The sequence below is a fragment of the Hordeum vulgare genome, chromosome 3H (genome assembly GCF_904849725.1).
Source record: "Hordeum vulgare subsp. vulgare chromosome 3H, MorexV3_pseudomolecules_assembly, whole genome shotgun sequence".
Classification (NCBI taxonomy): domain Eukaryota; kingdom Viridiplantae; phylum Streptophyta; class Magnoliopsida; order Poales; family Poaceae; genus Hordeum; species Hordeum vulgare.
Window position 1 is genome coordinate 562,704,390 of NC_058520.1, and position 15,723 is coordinate 562,720,112.

Genomic DNA, 15,723 nt, shown 5'->3' on the forward strand with positions numbered 1-15,723 from the left:
CGCATGGGAAACAAAAAATTTCCTACGTGCACGAAGACCTATCATGGTGATGTCCATCTACGAGAGGGGATGAGTGATCTACGTACCCTTGTAGATCGTACAGCAGAAGCGTTAGTGAACGCGGTTGATGTAGTGGAACGTCCTCATGTCCCTCGATCCGCCCTGCGAACAATCCCGCGATCAGTCCCACGATCTAGTACCGAACGGACGGCACCTCCGCGTTCAGCACACGTACAGCTCGACGATGATCTCGGCCTTCTTGATCCAGCAAGAGAGACGGAGAGGTAGAAGATTTTTCCGGCAGCGTGACGGCGCTCCGGAGGTTGGGGATGACCTTGTCTCAGCAGGGCTCCGCCCGAGCTCCGCAGAAACGCGATCTAGAGGAAAAACCGTGGAGGTATGTGGTCGGGCTGTCGTGGAAAAGTCGTCTCAAATCAGCCCTCTTGTTACGACGAACTTCACTCCGAAACAGAATTGAACTTTTCAATATTTCAGACTTGTGATTCATTAAGTGAATACTCTAGTATCTACTCAAATCGTCATTGAAGTAAGAACATAATGATATCCACTGCGTGCCTCAGCACCCATTGGACTGCATACATCAAAATGTATCACTTCCAACAAGTTACTATCTTATTTCATCTCAATGAAAACAAGGCCTTGCTCATGTGGTATGATCTGCATGTCACTAGTGATTCGAAATCAGGTGAGTACAAAGATCCATCAGCATGGAGCCTCTTCATGCAATTTATACCAACATGACTCAAGCGGCAGTGCCACAAGTAAGTGGTACTATCATCATTAACTCGTATCTTTTGGCACCAATATCATGAACATGTGTAACACTACGATCGAGATTCAATAAACCATTGAAGGTGATTATTCAAGAAAATAGAGTAACCATTATTCTCTTTAAATGAATAATCGTATTGCAATAAACACGATCCAATCATGTTCATGCTTAACGCAAGCACCAAATAACAATTATTTAGATTTAACACCAATCCCGATGGTAGAGGGAGCGTGCGACGTTTGATCATATCAACCTTGGAAACACTTCCAACACGTATCGTCACCTCGCCTTTAGCTAGTCTCCATTTATGCCGTAGCTTTCATTTCGCGTTACTAATCACTTAGCAACCGAACCGGTATCCAATACCCTCGTGCTACTAGGAGTACTAGTAAAGTACACATCAACATCATGTATATCAAATATACTTCTCTTGACTTTTGCCAGCCTTCTTATCTACCAAGTATCTAGAGTTGCTCCGCCTCAGTGACTGTTCCCCTCATTACAGAAGCACTCAGTCTCAGGTTTGGGTTTAATCTTGGGTCTCTTCATTAGTGTAGCAACTGTTTTGCCGTTTCACGAAGTATCCCTTCTAGCCCTTGCCTTTCTTGAAACTTAGTGGTTCTACAAACCATCAACTATTGATGCTCCTTCTTGATTTCTACTTTCGCAATGTCAAACATCGCGAATCGCTCAAGGATCATTGTATCTATCCTTGATATGTTATAGTTCATCACGAAGCTCTCACAGCTTAGTGGCAGTGACTTTGGAGAACCATCACTATCTCATCTGGAAGATTAACTCCCACTTGATTCAAGCGATTGTCGTACTCAGACAATCTGAGGACACGCTCAACGATTGAGCCTTTCTCCTTTACTTTGTGGACAAAGAATCTTGTCGGAGGTCTTGTACCTCTTAACAAGGGCACAAGCATGAAATCACAATTTCATCTCTTTAGAACATCACTTATGTTCCGCGACGTTTCAAAACGTCTTTGGCGCCTTGCTTCTAAGCCATTAAGTATTTTGCACTGAACTATCGTGTAGTCATCAGAAACGTGTATGTCGGATGTTCACAGCATCCACAGACGACGCTCGAGGTGCAGCACACCGAGTGGTGCATTAAGGACATAAGCCTTCTGCGCAGAAACGAGGACAATCCTCGGTTTTACAGACTTAGTCTGCAAAGTTTGCTACTATCAATTTTCAGCTAAATTTTCTCTAGGAACATATAAAAACAGTAGAGCTATAGCGCAAGCTACATCATAATTCGCAAAGACCATTAGACTATGTTCATGATAATTAGTTCAATTAATCATATTACTTAAGAACTCCCACTCAAAAAGTACATCTCTCTAGTCATTTGAGTGGTACATGATCCAAATCCACTATCTTAAGTCCGATCATCACGTGAGTCGAGAATAGTTTCACTGGTAAGCATCTCTATGCTAATCATATCAACTATATGATTCATGCTCGACCTTTCGGTCTCATGTGTTCCGAGGCCATGTCTGCACATGCTAGGCTCGTCAAGCTTAACCCGAGTGTTCTCCGTGCGCAACTGTTTTGCACCCGTTGTATGTGAACGTTGAGTCTATCACACCCGACCATCACGTGGTGTCTCGAAACGACGAACTGTCGCAACGGTGCACGGTCGGGGAGAACACAATTTCGTCTTGAAATTTTAGTGAGAGATCACCTCATAATGCTACCGTCGTTATAAGCAAGATAAGGTGCAAAAAAAGGATTAACATCACATGCAATTCATAAGTGACATGATATGGCCGTCATCACGTGCTTCTTGATCTCCATCACCAAAGCACCGGCACGATCTTCTTGTCACCGGCGTCACACCATGATCTCCATCAACGTGTCGCCATCGGGGTTGTCGTGCTACTCATGCTATTACTACTAAAGCTACATCCTAGCAAAATAGTAAACGCATCTGCAAGCACAAACGTTAGTTTAAAGACAACCCTATGGCTCCTGCCGGTTGCCGTACCATCGACGTGCAAGTCGATATTATCTATTACAACATGATCATCTCATACATCCAATATATCACATCACATTGTTGGGCATATCACATCACAAGCATACCCTGCAAAAACAAGTTAGACGTCCTCTAATTTTGTTGTTGCATGTTTTACGTGGTGACCATGGGTATCTAGTAGGATCGCATCTTACTTACGTAAACACCACAACGGAGATATATGAATTGCTATTTAACCTCATCCAAGGACCTCCTCGGTCAATTCTGATTCAACTAAAGTTGGAGAAACTGACACCCGCCAGTCATCTTTGAGCAACGGAGTTACTCGTAGCGATGAAACCAGTCTCTCGTAAGCGTACGAGTAATGTCGGTCCGAGCCGCTTCGATCCAACAATACCGCGGAATCAAGAAAAGACTAAGGAGGGCAGCAAAACGCACATCACCGCCCATAAAAACTTTTGTGTTCTACTCGAGAAGACATCTACGCATGAACCTATCTCATGATGCCACTGTTGGGGAACGACGCATGGGAAACAAAAATTTTCCTACGCGCACGACGACCTATCATGGTGATGTCCATCTATGAGAGAGGATGAGTGATCTACGTACCCTTGTAGATCGTACAGCAGAAGCGTTAGTGAACGCGGTTGATGTAGTGGAATGTCCTCACGTCCCTCGATCCGCCCCGCGAACAATCCCGCGATCAGTCCCACGATCTAGTACCGAACGGACGGCACCTCCGCGTTCAGCACACGTACAGCTCGACGATGATCTCGGCCTTCTTGATCCAGCAAGAGAGACGGAGAGGTAGAAGAGTTTTCCGGCAGCGTGACGGCTCTCCGGAGGTTGGTGATGACCTTGTCTCAGCAGGGCTCCGCCCGAGCTCCGCAGAAACGTGATCTAGAGGAAAAACCGTGGAGGTATGTGGTCGGGCTGCCGTGGAAAAGTCGTCTCAAATCAGCCCTAAAACCCCACTATATATAGGAGGAGGAGGGGGGAGACTTGCCTTGGGGTCCAAGGACTCCCAAGGGAGTTGGCCGAGCCAAGGGGGAAGGTCTCCCCCTCCCAAACCGAAATCTACTTGGTTTGGAAGGTGGAGTCCTTCTTCCCTTTCCCACCTCCTTCCTTTTTTTTTCCTTTCCTCTTTGATTTTCTTTCCTATGCGCATAGGCCTCTCTTGGGCTGTCTCACCAGCCCACTAAGGGCTGGTGTGGCACCCCAAACACCCATGGGCTTCCCCGGGGTGGGTGGGCCCCCCCGATGAACTCCCGGAACCCATTCGTCATTCCCGGTACATTCCCGGTAACTCCGAAACCTTCCGGTAATCAAATGAGGTCATCCTATATATCAATCTTCGTTTCCGGACCATTCCGGAAACCCTCGTGATGTCCGTGATCTCATCCGGGACTCCGAACAACGTTTGGTAACCAACCATATAACTCAAATACGCATAAAACAACGTCGAACCTTAAGTGTGCAGACCCTGCGGATTCGAGAACTATGTAGACATGACCCGAGAGACTCCTCGGTCAATATCCAATAGCGGGACCTGGATGCCCATATTGGATCCTACATATTCTACGAAGATCTTATCGTTTGAACCTCAGTGCCAAGGATTCATATAATCCCGTATGTCATTCCCTTTGTCCTTCGGTATGTTACTTGCCCGAGATTCGATCGTCGGTATCCGCATACCTATTTCAATCTCGTTTACCGGCAAGTCTCTTTACTCGTTCCGTAATACAAGATCCCGTAACTTACAGTAAGTCACATTGCTTGCAAGGCTTGTGTGTGATGTTGCATTACTGAGTGGGCCCCGAGATACCTCTCCGTCACACGGAGTGACAAATCCCAGTCTCGATCCATACTAACTCAACGAACACCTTCGGAGATACCTATAGAGCATCTTTATAGTCACCCAGTTACGTTGCGACGTTTGATACACATAAAGCATTCCTCCGGTGTCCGTGAGTTATATGATCTCATGGTCATAGGAACAAATACTTGACACGCAGAAAACAGTAGCAACAAAATGACACGATCAACATGCTACGTCTATTAGTTTGGGTCTAGTCCATCACATGATTCTCCTAATGATGTGATCCCGTTATCAAGTGACAACACTTGCCTATGGCCAGGAAACCTTGACCATCTTTGATCAACGAGCTAGTCAACTAGAGGCTTACTAGGGATAGTGTTTTGTCTATGTATCCACACAAGTATTGTGTTTCCAATCAATACAATTATAGCATGGATAATAAACGATTATCATGAACTAAGAAATATAATAATAACTAATTTATTATTGCCTCTAGGGCATATTTCCAACTCAGGCTACCTAGATATGAACTCGGCGCAGAAACGATGAACAGACATGAATGGGGAACGTAGGGTTTGAGCCTTATGAGGGGCATTTTGAGACAATCTATCTATACACAAGGCTCTGTAACTTGCATTTTTTTGCACAGTCATGACAATGATGTGGTACTCTCTAAACCCATATTTATTAACAACTAATGCATCATTATTTTTTCATGTACTTTAGCCCTATATATCATCTGGTAGTTGTGTAGGGCAGGTTCCACATCGAACGGGGCATCTCAGCTTGAAGCTGCTGCAGAGATCCGGTGCCAGGGGATTTGGAGTAAGTAGGAGTCCTGGATCAGAAGGAAAAGTTCAGCGCACAATACCCATTTGATGAAATGCGGCTAGGATGATATCCAGGATGTTTTCTCTTGACGGAGCATCTATTCAATGTAAGCATTAACTCAATTTTACCTACTCGGCTACTCATAATCAATATCAAGTTGAGGACAAGCACGCTCTTGTTATAGTTAATCTCTGTATACAAGTCATTTTTATCTTGCTCTGAATGAAATCCCTTTCTATGTAGTATATGAAGAATTCAAAGGAGGAGGATGATGTGCTAATAGAGCAACTACCAGAGCTGTCCATTGGCCTATAAAACGGTTGTCGATCCCACCGGTGTTTTCACTGACAAGGACATGGGTGCAACTTGTATTAGGTACAGTCTTTCAAGTTTTCTATGTTACCATTTACAGTAGTGTGCTGGAAAACAAATTCAGAACAAGCACATAACTGATCCAAGCACTGAAGATAGTATAACAGAAGCATCTCTCAGTTATTTAACCCATATAGATGTACTATTTTTTAAAGAGAAGAGGCTATATTTGATGGTCCAACAAAGAATATTAGAGGTGGAGATGAAGATAGGGACCTTTCTGCCTAAGGTCTGGAGTTGGTCGATCGCAAAGCCATAAAGAGGACAGTTCATGGGGCCCGCTGGCGTTAATGATTTCAGTCCGCGTCTCTGGTTAAGGAAGGTGAAGAGAGATGCAACATGCTTTACAATGCATGGTCATTGACCTGGAGAAAATCATTCACACGTCCAATCCCTGCAATAGCAATGGAGCACACGGGGATTGCTTTGCAGAAGGTGTGGATGTCATCTTTGTTACCATAAATGTTGGCTTATTCACGACTGAGCTCATGTTTTGGGCCGATGAAGAGGGTTACTGAACCTGGGGTCTACTATTCTTTTTCACCCTACATGTGCTTCTACACTCCTGGTATGGTACCAGCCATTCATTATGTTGTCCTTCATTTTATAGCTTTCATATGTTTGCTTAGTTACTTGATTCTTGTTTATGAACAAACAGTTGATCAGGAATAATATTTGCTTAGTTACTTGATTCTCGTTTGTGAATAATCAGTCGATCAATAATAATGCAAGAAATATTTTTCAGTTTGTACTGTATAGAACTTACAGGAGGTACATTTGTGTATGCTAGACAAAACTTAACACATGGCATTGAAAAATAGAACATGTTTTTAGTTCTGAGATTTGACTTGGTAAGGATTGTCCTAAGTGGTTTCACTTTTCAGTTCTTTTTGCTGAGAAAGCACTTGACAATAATTGTAAACCATTGTGGTCTTTCACCCAGCAGATGATTCGAATTTAGGGTCTGAAACAACACCTACCATGGCTCTATCTTATCGTGTCATTACAAATAAACCTCACTACCCTGATGCACATATGTACCAAAATCCATAGGTCAGTAGGCTTTTCTACAGAACATATATTCCTGACTATAATATGGTATATTGTATTGCTTCACAATTTTTGAAAATTGTTGATTTTTATTTTGGAGTGCCATAGATTTTGAATTTGATATTAACCATTGGTCGGCTACTTGTAGGACTACAACAGTTCACTATCACAATCTCTCCAAAAAACCGGCCTACCACTTCCTCCCAAGTTGTGATTCATACCACTACCCATCTAAGTAATATCAAATATATTTCACCTTTGCCACTCTCACTTGTAGACCTGGGAGAGTTGTCGCCTTAGCGAAAACAATCGAGAATGCAAGTGTCGACGTTCAACACATTGGACGAAGAGTGTTGAGGGAGCTGAAGTCAAATTGCTCTGACAGAGAACAACACCAGCAGCACGCGCATCATCATTTGTAGGACGTCAAAGTTGCGGTGAAGATCGACTTGTTGTCCTCGCCCTATTACATTCCTCCATTCATCGGTATGGCCATGGTCACGGGTGGATATGACAAGTTGGCGTGGCTACAAGATCTACTAGAGCCATGGTCGGGCAACCTCGTGTGGTGTGGTCGAGGTTGATAGAGAGCCGGAAAATGGCCACGGTTGTCATTTAGGACACAGGTTCAAGGTCTGCGAGACAGGGTGAAATTTCTCCATTTTTTATTTTTTTAGAATGCAGGAAACCAATTCTTATTCTTCTTAATGTAAAGGCAGAGATCCCTACGATTGCCCAAAAAAAGGATGTAGGAAACAACTACCCTCTTGTACATATGACGTCACTTTTCTTTTGAAGTGATATAAGACGACACTTGATTCTTCATGGTCCGTTGTCTGAAGCTGTTGATGCTCCTTATTGTGCTAATAGATAGATTCAGAGGTGTTTGAGAGGAACTTGTAAATCCTATAATTTCTTTTTCTAGATACTACTATGATATTTGCTTATATTGTTTTATCTTTCAGTTGTAGCCAACACGATGTAATATAGCAATTCTCTATTTATGATGTTGAAAAATACAACATCGGCAATGTGAAGTGCTCAAACGTACTTTTAGGATACAGAATGTTTAATATAACATACTTGTCATACCAAGAAGGATTTAGTTGAAGGTTTGTTGTTGAGGAGAATGAATCGGTGTTATTAACATAGTGTTCCTTGGCCACTGATGTTACACACCAACATTTATTTCGAAACCCATCGCATGCTGCTTTAGGTTAATAGATATATTTTGAGTACCAAATGCTTTTTACATTTCTGCAAAGATATTGACAATGACAACGTCAAGTGAAGAACAAATTAATAATAAGTTGTGATATGTTGTATTTCTTATGCACTATTTAATCCTTGGATCTAATTATATAACGTTGGTGGGATGGAACACCTATTTGTAATGCTTTGCCAATGAAAAGAACATACATGCATATGTTGTTCCTCATCTTTTCTTCTGTCTCCATGTGTGGCTGTCAAATGTGAGGCTACCATGGATGTGTAGTCTCCATCATTTATTTCCATTCATTGGCTGTTGGTGGGAACCGTAGTCAAAACAAAATTGTGAATTAGGTGTGGCGGTGGCGGCAAAAAAGCAGAACCAAAAATGATGGATATGGTCAAAACATCAACAGAAAGCAAGTAACCTGATAGTGTTTAGTGGTTACAAAACGGGAAGGAAACCACCCCTATGTTTGTGACAAACATAGAATAAACATTTCGCCCATATATTTTTATTTCATAGGAGCAAACGGGTTGGGATTGGAAAAAGTGAGTCACCAGAGTGCATGCCGATTATACGAGAGGTATAACTTAAACATAATCTCAGCAAACTCTGATTAAGATTTTATTTATCTTTTCATGAGAACACATGTATCCCGTGACAACGCACGGCTTTAAATTCCATGACAAGCATGTAATTCTTGACTTAACCAATTGACCAAAGGGCAATTTGTCGAGTGAGACATCCATCATAGAAGACAGGGCCACTATTGAGTCCGATTGCACTAGGACCGGAAGGTTAGACTATTCGATATTCTAATCATAATAGCTTGAATTTCCACCTCAATAGTATTGTTGCAGAATAACAGTAATTGGCATGACGCAAAAACGGTTGGGTCCAAGTTATGACGCAAGATCATGCCATCACCGAGCAACTTTTACTAAGTGCCTTCGACGGACACCCTTTATTTGAAACCCGTATATAAAAGTTTAAAAAGAATCAAATTTTTCTATGAAAATGTGTACATCTTCATTACGGATCTGTAAAATTTTGTTCAAAAGTATTGGCCCATTTTGATATGCACCCATTTGTCTTTTTAAGCTATGCATGAAAATATATTATTATAAAAAATCCTTATAATTATATATTTTCATCCAATCGATTGTCCTTCATCTCTAACATGTACCGGTACAATTGTGATTTCTACTTGTTGTGCTCGAACTTTACGTGACATCCACAAAAGATAATTGATAAGTTTGTATTTCCCCTTCCCTCTTTTCTTTAGAGATAATAAGACGGTCATGGAATAATATGATTTCAAATTTTTATACTCACTTAAACTTCATGTTTGTGGACACTGTTACTATTACCAGAAAATGCTGTTGCAGTGGCAGAGAGAGGGGGAAACACTTTCAAGCTAGTCTGTCAGTCACGGCCACAGCCAGGCCGCAGCCCACACATCACACAAGATTTAACTCAACAGCGAAACGCTTCCGATTATTACAACAAGCAGGTACTAGTATGTACAAGCATCGACATGAAAACGCTCCCCATCCGAAAAACTGCAACTTACAACAAGCGGCCCTACAAAGGTGCATGACGAACACCATATCCCGAAGCACAGCAGGTCAGCAAAAAAAAAAAAAAGGAAACAGCTCTTCCTAGACCTCGAAAACGACTCCGCAGCCGACGAACACCACACACGAACAGGCTACATACAGTTAGCAAGTCCTATCATAGCGACACTACTACCAGCAAACTTAAATATACGTCCCTCTACGGAACCTACTCCCATGCAGTTAACAGTTGGAGGTCGCCCTCAGTCTTCTCATGGCTCGGCGCGGGCATACCTCCTCCCGCGTTATTTCTTTGATAACCTGGCAAGTCTCAAAGCATGAAATGATTGTCCAACAACAGATTTCTGATGTAAATACAAGTCAAGGGGGGCAAGAACTTACAAGTTGCAGCTTCTTGGTGTCCCCAGATTTCGGCAGCTGTAGTTGTTACAGCAGTTAGGGGTTGCACGAGATGGGGGTTGCACGAGATGATAGGCTCGCTGATTCACACCTAGGCCGGGCTCCAACACAGGTTAGTTCAGCTACTAACAAACTCATCAGCATCATGTCCCGTCTTCGTCGAAAAAGTTAGCCTCACAGCTAGAGATGGTATCATCCCGTCGATGGTACACGGAAATAGTGAAGTCACTGCGGTCTCGTGACGCATAACCGAGCCTTTCCAGGGTTAAGAAGCGATTCCGACATTATCCAACCCTGACATGCAACGAAAAGGAATGTGGTTAGTCATATACCAAGCATTTCAATCAATCGGCTTGTCACAATTATGCCTAGTGGTTGGAGTGCTAGATAGAGATCACATTTATCATAAAGATAAGGAGTGTTACCTGTTCTTTTGCTTTCTTCCTGAATGTTCCATAAGATGATGATACAATTTTGCAAGATTCTGCGATGTGTGCCAGGAAATCCATGTTCCGTGGGTGCGGGTTCCCGTAGTGATCTGATCGATTGGAGCTCATTCTCTTCCGTTCATGTGATACATTGATGAAATGCAGCAACACATGGGCCTGAACAACAGTGTCGTTATCAGGACAATACGACAAATAGGGACCATAAACACACCTAAAAGCCAAAATTATTGCAATGCAAACAGCTGCTTACATGGAAAGCAGCTTTGAGAATGTCATCTGGCTTTGCTTGGTCCTTGAGCAAAGCATATACTTTATCCTTCGTTGGGTTATATGTTACCATGTATCGCTCATCCTATAATAAAGATAGGAGGTATTGGTCATACCAAAAGAACAAATGCATGAAGTTTACTGGTAGTGGCCAGGGAGATGTAGGATGTACCTCAAACAAAGGCCTTGTGGCAACAAACGAAACAGGTTCTTGAAACGCTTCTCCAAATCGCGATCCTGAAGGAAAGTATCAGACTGTAAAAAAACATTCCATGTATAAGCACCAGTCAGAAGAAACGTAGTACAAACCTATTGAAACTGGCTCATGCCGCCAAGGGTGAATAAATATTGTCTCCTGTGAGTTTCCTTCCTTCAACGAGGGAACATACCCTGTACCATAGAAAGTTGGAGGTTCAATACTACTAATCATAATTAAGGCAGCAGAAGCACCTAAAGGGATTACAATTTAGAACTTCCACAGATTCTATCCATATGGCAATTTTGAGCTCAAATGCTTAATACTGTAAATGTAAGGATAGAAGAGAATAATCCAACCCATTGTGCTAACACACACCAAAAGTACGTCTTTACCATGCTTATGCACTGACCACCTCTGAGACCTTTTCTAAGCCCTTTGAACTCTTACTTTGCTGTGTGTGTACTGTATTTAACTTCACTTTAGGAATTACTGTATGTGCCGCTTTACTAGTCTCATTAATGTAATTGATAAAGATCAGCGGTTTGGGCATATAAACAATTCTAGAAATATTTTTGCACTTTCTACGACAATTTAAAGCACATGACCTAAAAAAATCAAAGCACAAATTTGCAACTTACCTGTCCTAATAAAGGAATCCACTGCAACAGTAAATCTTGCCCTGTTTAGGGTATTCAGCACAACGGACCTCACCTGGTAAGAGACTCAGTATCAACATATGTCTTGAAGAGCAAACAGTAAGACCCAAGAAATGAAGTATTAAAGTGAACCTCATGATATGAACTCAGGAGATATCCACATGACAGAAGTGCAAATGAAGTCACCAACGATGGGTTCCGTTTCGTGATAAATATGCTCAAACCCGTTCCCAGCTTCATGTTAAAATAACAAAGTGATGTCAGACTTGCTGCTAAATTAAGTAAACAGTCGATATCATGTACGCAGACAACCAGAAGCTCAGGCCACACCAAATTATGCCAGTAAATCAGCCAGGTTCAGCTGCATGCCTGATAAATGTGCCACTTAGGCAAAAAGTGCAAGGAAACACATTAATAATTACCAGATCTGCAATGTTCCCCACGGATTCGCCTTTAGCAGTCACGTCTCCAATATTTTCTCCTCTTGCATAGGCCTTGTAGATTGGAGTGCGAGTTGAGGTCGATGTAACAGCAGCGACATTCTAAAATGTTTCACGAAAAAACGGAAGTTCTTCATCAATACTTTTGAAACAGAGTGTTGAATCTATGTATACTTGAAATCCAAGTATTGCAACTTAGAGCAACTGGTGAGGACAGACCTTTACAACATTTGCAACGCAAGCCATAGGCAGGAAAAATTGAGGGAATGCCGCAGTAGCTAACTCTATCCCAGCGCCTATCTCCAGCAAGAGATCACTAGAAAAGCGGAGCTGCAAAAAAAAAAAAGTTTCAGTTAGCCATGCACATGGACCAAGAAATTGGAAATAATGTAGACAACTAAATACTACTACACAGATGTAAACATGCTTTCACGTGTTTTACCTGCTTTAGGTCATTGTCAAACTTCTTTCCTTGTCGTGCAAAAAGCATTTTTCCAACACGTCCAGCACCATCCTGAAGCAGGAGCACAGTCACAGCTATATAATTAGAAGAAAGCATACATATTTGATTACTAAGGACAAGAAGAAGAGCAGTCAAACAGAATATATTGCTATCAGATGGCCAATAACTCTAGAAGGATAAGACTTCAGGTTCATCAAATTTATCTCTAGGTTTGCTCTACGACAAAAAAGCTCTTCTAATAAATTACTGATTTGTCATCTGTGAATCAAAAAAATTGAACGGACAGGAATAGTGACCAGAACAAATATAATAGGTTCTTGGATATACATGATATGTTTACCTTGAGGATCCAGTTGATAGCAATGGCACCTGGGGTTACCTTGCTTTGAGAGACTCCAACGGAGCTCAGCAAGGTTCTTGTTGTGAACACCCCCATTGCTCCACCAAAGAAATGCTGAACAGTGAGCAAATCTTAGCATGATACATTTAAATCAAGACAATACTGAACACGAGTTATAAAAAATTGTACCTTGAGAGCTCTCCAGGTCATGTACGGGACATATGAAGGAGTAACACTGTCTGGAAACCCTTCAGGCACAACATACGATCTTACAAATGCCATTATTTCCTGCAGCCATAGTGTGTAATGGTGTTACCTACTCGTATTTGTTAAACATGTATGGTCAATGTAGTTTATTATAGATAGACGACATAAATGTCTGAGTGATTTCAACTCTGCACACAGCACTTTAATCTTCCCATAACAATATAGAATCCTCTATTCAACAGTAGAAAACAACTGCTAGAAAACTTAACTCCAAAATGAATTCAAATATATATAATTTTCTCTAAACACAACTGAGAATAAACTGAAGAAGACAACTTCTACAGGTATTAATTCTAAAAAGAACTCTCAGTCAGCAATCAACTTAATCTGGCAAGTAGTATTCCACTACAATATTAAATTTCGTACAAACTACCTCAGTCCCAACTAAAAATTGACGGCGAAAACAACACTACCATGGACTAAAATAACTGTCCAGAAACAGAGTCATAGTCCTGGAAGCACGACAAAAATCAAATCTCCCGGTTTCACCTAAATAAAACAAAATTGCCTCGAAAGCATCAAGTCAGTACGCTGCTGGGAAGAATTAGAGCGTGCATCCTGAGGGAAAAAAACATAACCACATTGTGCAGCTGCACAAATAATCTACAATTCGCAGATGGCTACGCCTCGGGTACACCAAATCGCCCAAAATCCACAACCAATTCCCCCCAAATCAAACCGGAAACCTAGCGCGTATCCACCAACCAGACCACCAAAACAAAACCAAAGCAGCAGCAAACGCGACGGGACGCCGCAATTCCGCCAGACGGCTCACCTCGGCGGGCGGAAGCGGCGACTGGAGCGGCACGGCCCGGACGGAGGCCCCCAGGGGGACGGCGGACCCGCCCCGGCCCCTGCCCTTCGCCTTCGCCTTCCCGGGGGCCGCATCCACCACGTACTTCCACCGCCTCCCCTCCACCTCCTCGAGGCACAGGAAGCCCTCGAGCGCGGGCGCGGGCGCCTCCAGGGCCGCGGGGGCGACGGCCCCGGCGATCGTGGAGGTCCGCACGGCCTCGCGCACCAGCCGCGCGTCGGGCGGCGGCGGCGCCTGCACCGTGACCGTCTGCGCCGCGGCGGTCCGCTTGATCCCCACCGCCGGCGCCATGGGCTGCTGCTTAGTCAGATGGTTGTCGCGACGGGCGCACAGGACACGACAGGGAGGCGGGGCGGGGCGGAGTGGTTGGAGAGAGAAAATGAAGGGGACGAGGGTTATATTGGCGGAGCCGCGGAAATGCCAAGATGGAGGCGTGCGTGGTGAGAGACCAGGCAGGGGAGAGACAAAAGGTTTTATAGACCACCAGAGGCCTCTCTTTGCTCCGCTACGGGCACCAGCGCCGTGCACCCACCTACATTACTTGTTGCCCTTCACGGCGGCGGGCGCGGCTGGGTCCCGCCCGTCGGAGAACGGTGGTTCGGCATGGCGTCGGAGACGCGAACCGCTACGGACAGAACGGTTTGTAAACTAACTGTTTTCCACGCAATGTGTGGGATGGTGATTATCTCCGACAACCAGCCATGTGTCGATGGTTATTGGAAGTTTACACTGAAGAGATGGCTGGTGAATGCTAATGTGGTTCGTTCAGTGTGTCATCGGAGACATGGACTGCGATGGACGTAAGCGGATGAAACCGTGATAATGTTATCTTGCACACGTTGATTGTTTGTGGGGGTAGGTTGTTTTCGAGATCCACAAGTCGATGGTTATTGGAAGCTTACGGGGACGAGATGGTTCGCGAAGGCCAACATGGTTTATGTAGTGAAGTTTACACGGGAGAGATGATCGGTGCACGCCAACATGTCGGTCTAGTGCACACCAAAGACACGAACCGCTGATGATACAAGGAGTTGAAACGCCACTAACTTACACACAAGGATTGTTTTGTGGTAGTGTTGCTCCTATGAGACATACCTCGGTGAATATTGGAAGTTCTTGAGGGAGGAATGATCGATGCAGGCTAGCACAGTAGTCTAGCATGGCAACAAAAATGCGAGCCGTTATGAACGAAGAGAGCTGAACCGCCACTATCTTACACGTAATGATTGTTTCGGGGTATGGTTGTTTATAGTCACACCGTGCACCTACCTAAATTACTTGTTGCCCTTCACGGTGGCGTAGTTGGGTCCCACCCGTCGGAACGCGGTGGTCCAGCGTGGCACCGGAGACGTGCACTGCTACAGACAGAACGGTTTGTAAACCAACTGTTTTGCATGCAATGTGTGGGATGATGATTGTCTCTGGTACCCAACCATGTGTCGATGGTTATTTGAAGTTTACGGTGAAGAGATGGCTGCTGAATGCCAATGTGGTTCGCTCACTATGTCACCGGAGACGTGGACTGCGATGGACGTAAGCGGATGCAACCGTCATAGTGCTATCTTGCACACAATGATTGTTTGTAGGGTAGGTTGTATCCGAGATCCACAAGTCGATGGTTATTGCAAGCTTACGGGGACGAGATGGTTCGCGAAGGCCAACATGGTTTATATAGTGAAGGTTAGACGGGAGAGATGATCGGGGCACGCCAACATGTCGGTATAGTGCACACTAAAGACACGGGCTGCTAATGATACAAGGAGTTGAAACGCCACTAACTTACAC

General features: G+C 43.7%; 1 protein-coding gene across 1 annotated transcript; it reads right to left on the minus strand.

The window, feature by feature from the left end:
• Positions 1 to 9,537: 9,537 nt before the first annotated feature.
• On the minus strand, positions 9,538 to 14,372 carry LOC123445101 (protein root UVB sensitive 6-like). Its single transcript, XM_045122033.1, has 14 exons — positions 13,900 to 14,372; positions 13,047 to 13,145; positions 12,858 to 12,971; positions 12,497 to 12,568; positions 12,274 to 12,384; positions 12,037 to 12,156; positions 11,747 to 11,848; positions 11,597 to 11,669; positions 11,069 to 11,149; positions 10,932 to 10,996; positions 10,743 to 10,844; positions 10,469 to 10,648; positions 10,026 to 10,337; positions 9,538 to 9,944 (listed from the first exon to the last, which is right to left on the minus strand). Exons 1-13 carry the CDS (start codon positions 14,227 to 14,229, stop codon positions 10,269 to 10,271), a joined length of 1,518 nt encoding a protein of 505 aa, XP_044977968.1. The 5' UTR covers positions 14,230 to 14,372; the 3' UTR covers positions 9,538 to 9,944; positions 10,026 to 10,268.
• Between the last annotated feature and the right edge of the window lie 1,351 nt (positions 14,373 to 15,723).

What these genes read in the sequence shown, in the direction of transcription:
- LOC123445101 (XM_045122033.1), bottom strand. Translation starts at nt 14,229, where the DNA reads ATGGCGCCGGCGGTGGGGATCAAGCGGACCGCCGCGGCGCAGACGGTC. An exon ending in TGGGGAACATTGCAGATCTG is followed by an intron (nt 11,849 to 12,036) that starts GTAATTATTAAT and finishes TTTAACATGAAG; the next exon opens with CTGGGAACGGGTTTGAGCAT. An exon ending in GGAAGAAAGCAAAAGAACAG is followed by an intron (nt 10,338 to 10,468) that starts GTAACACTCCTT and finishes GTTGCATGTCAG; the next exon opens with GGTTGGATAATGTCGGAATC.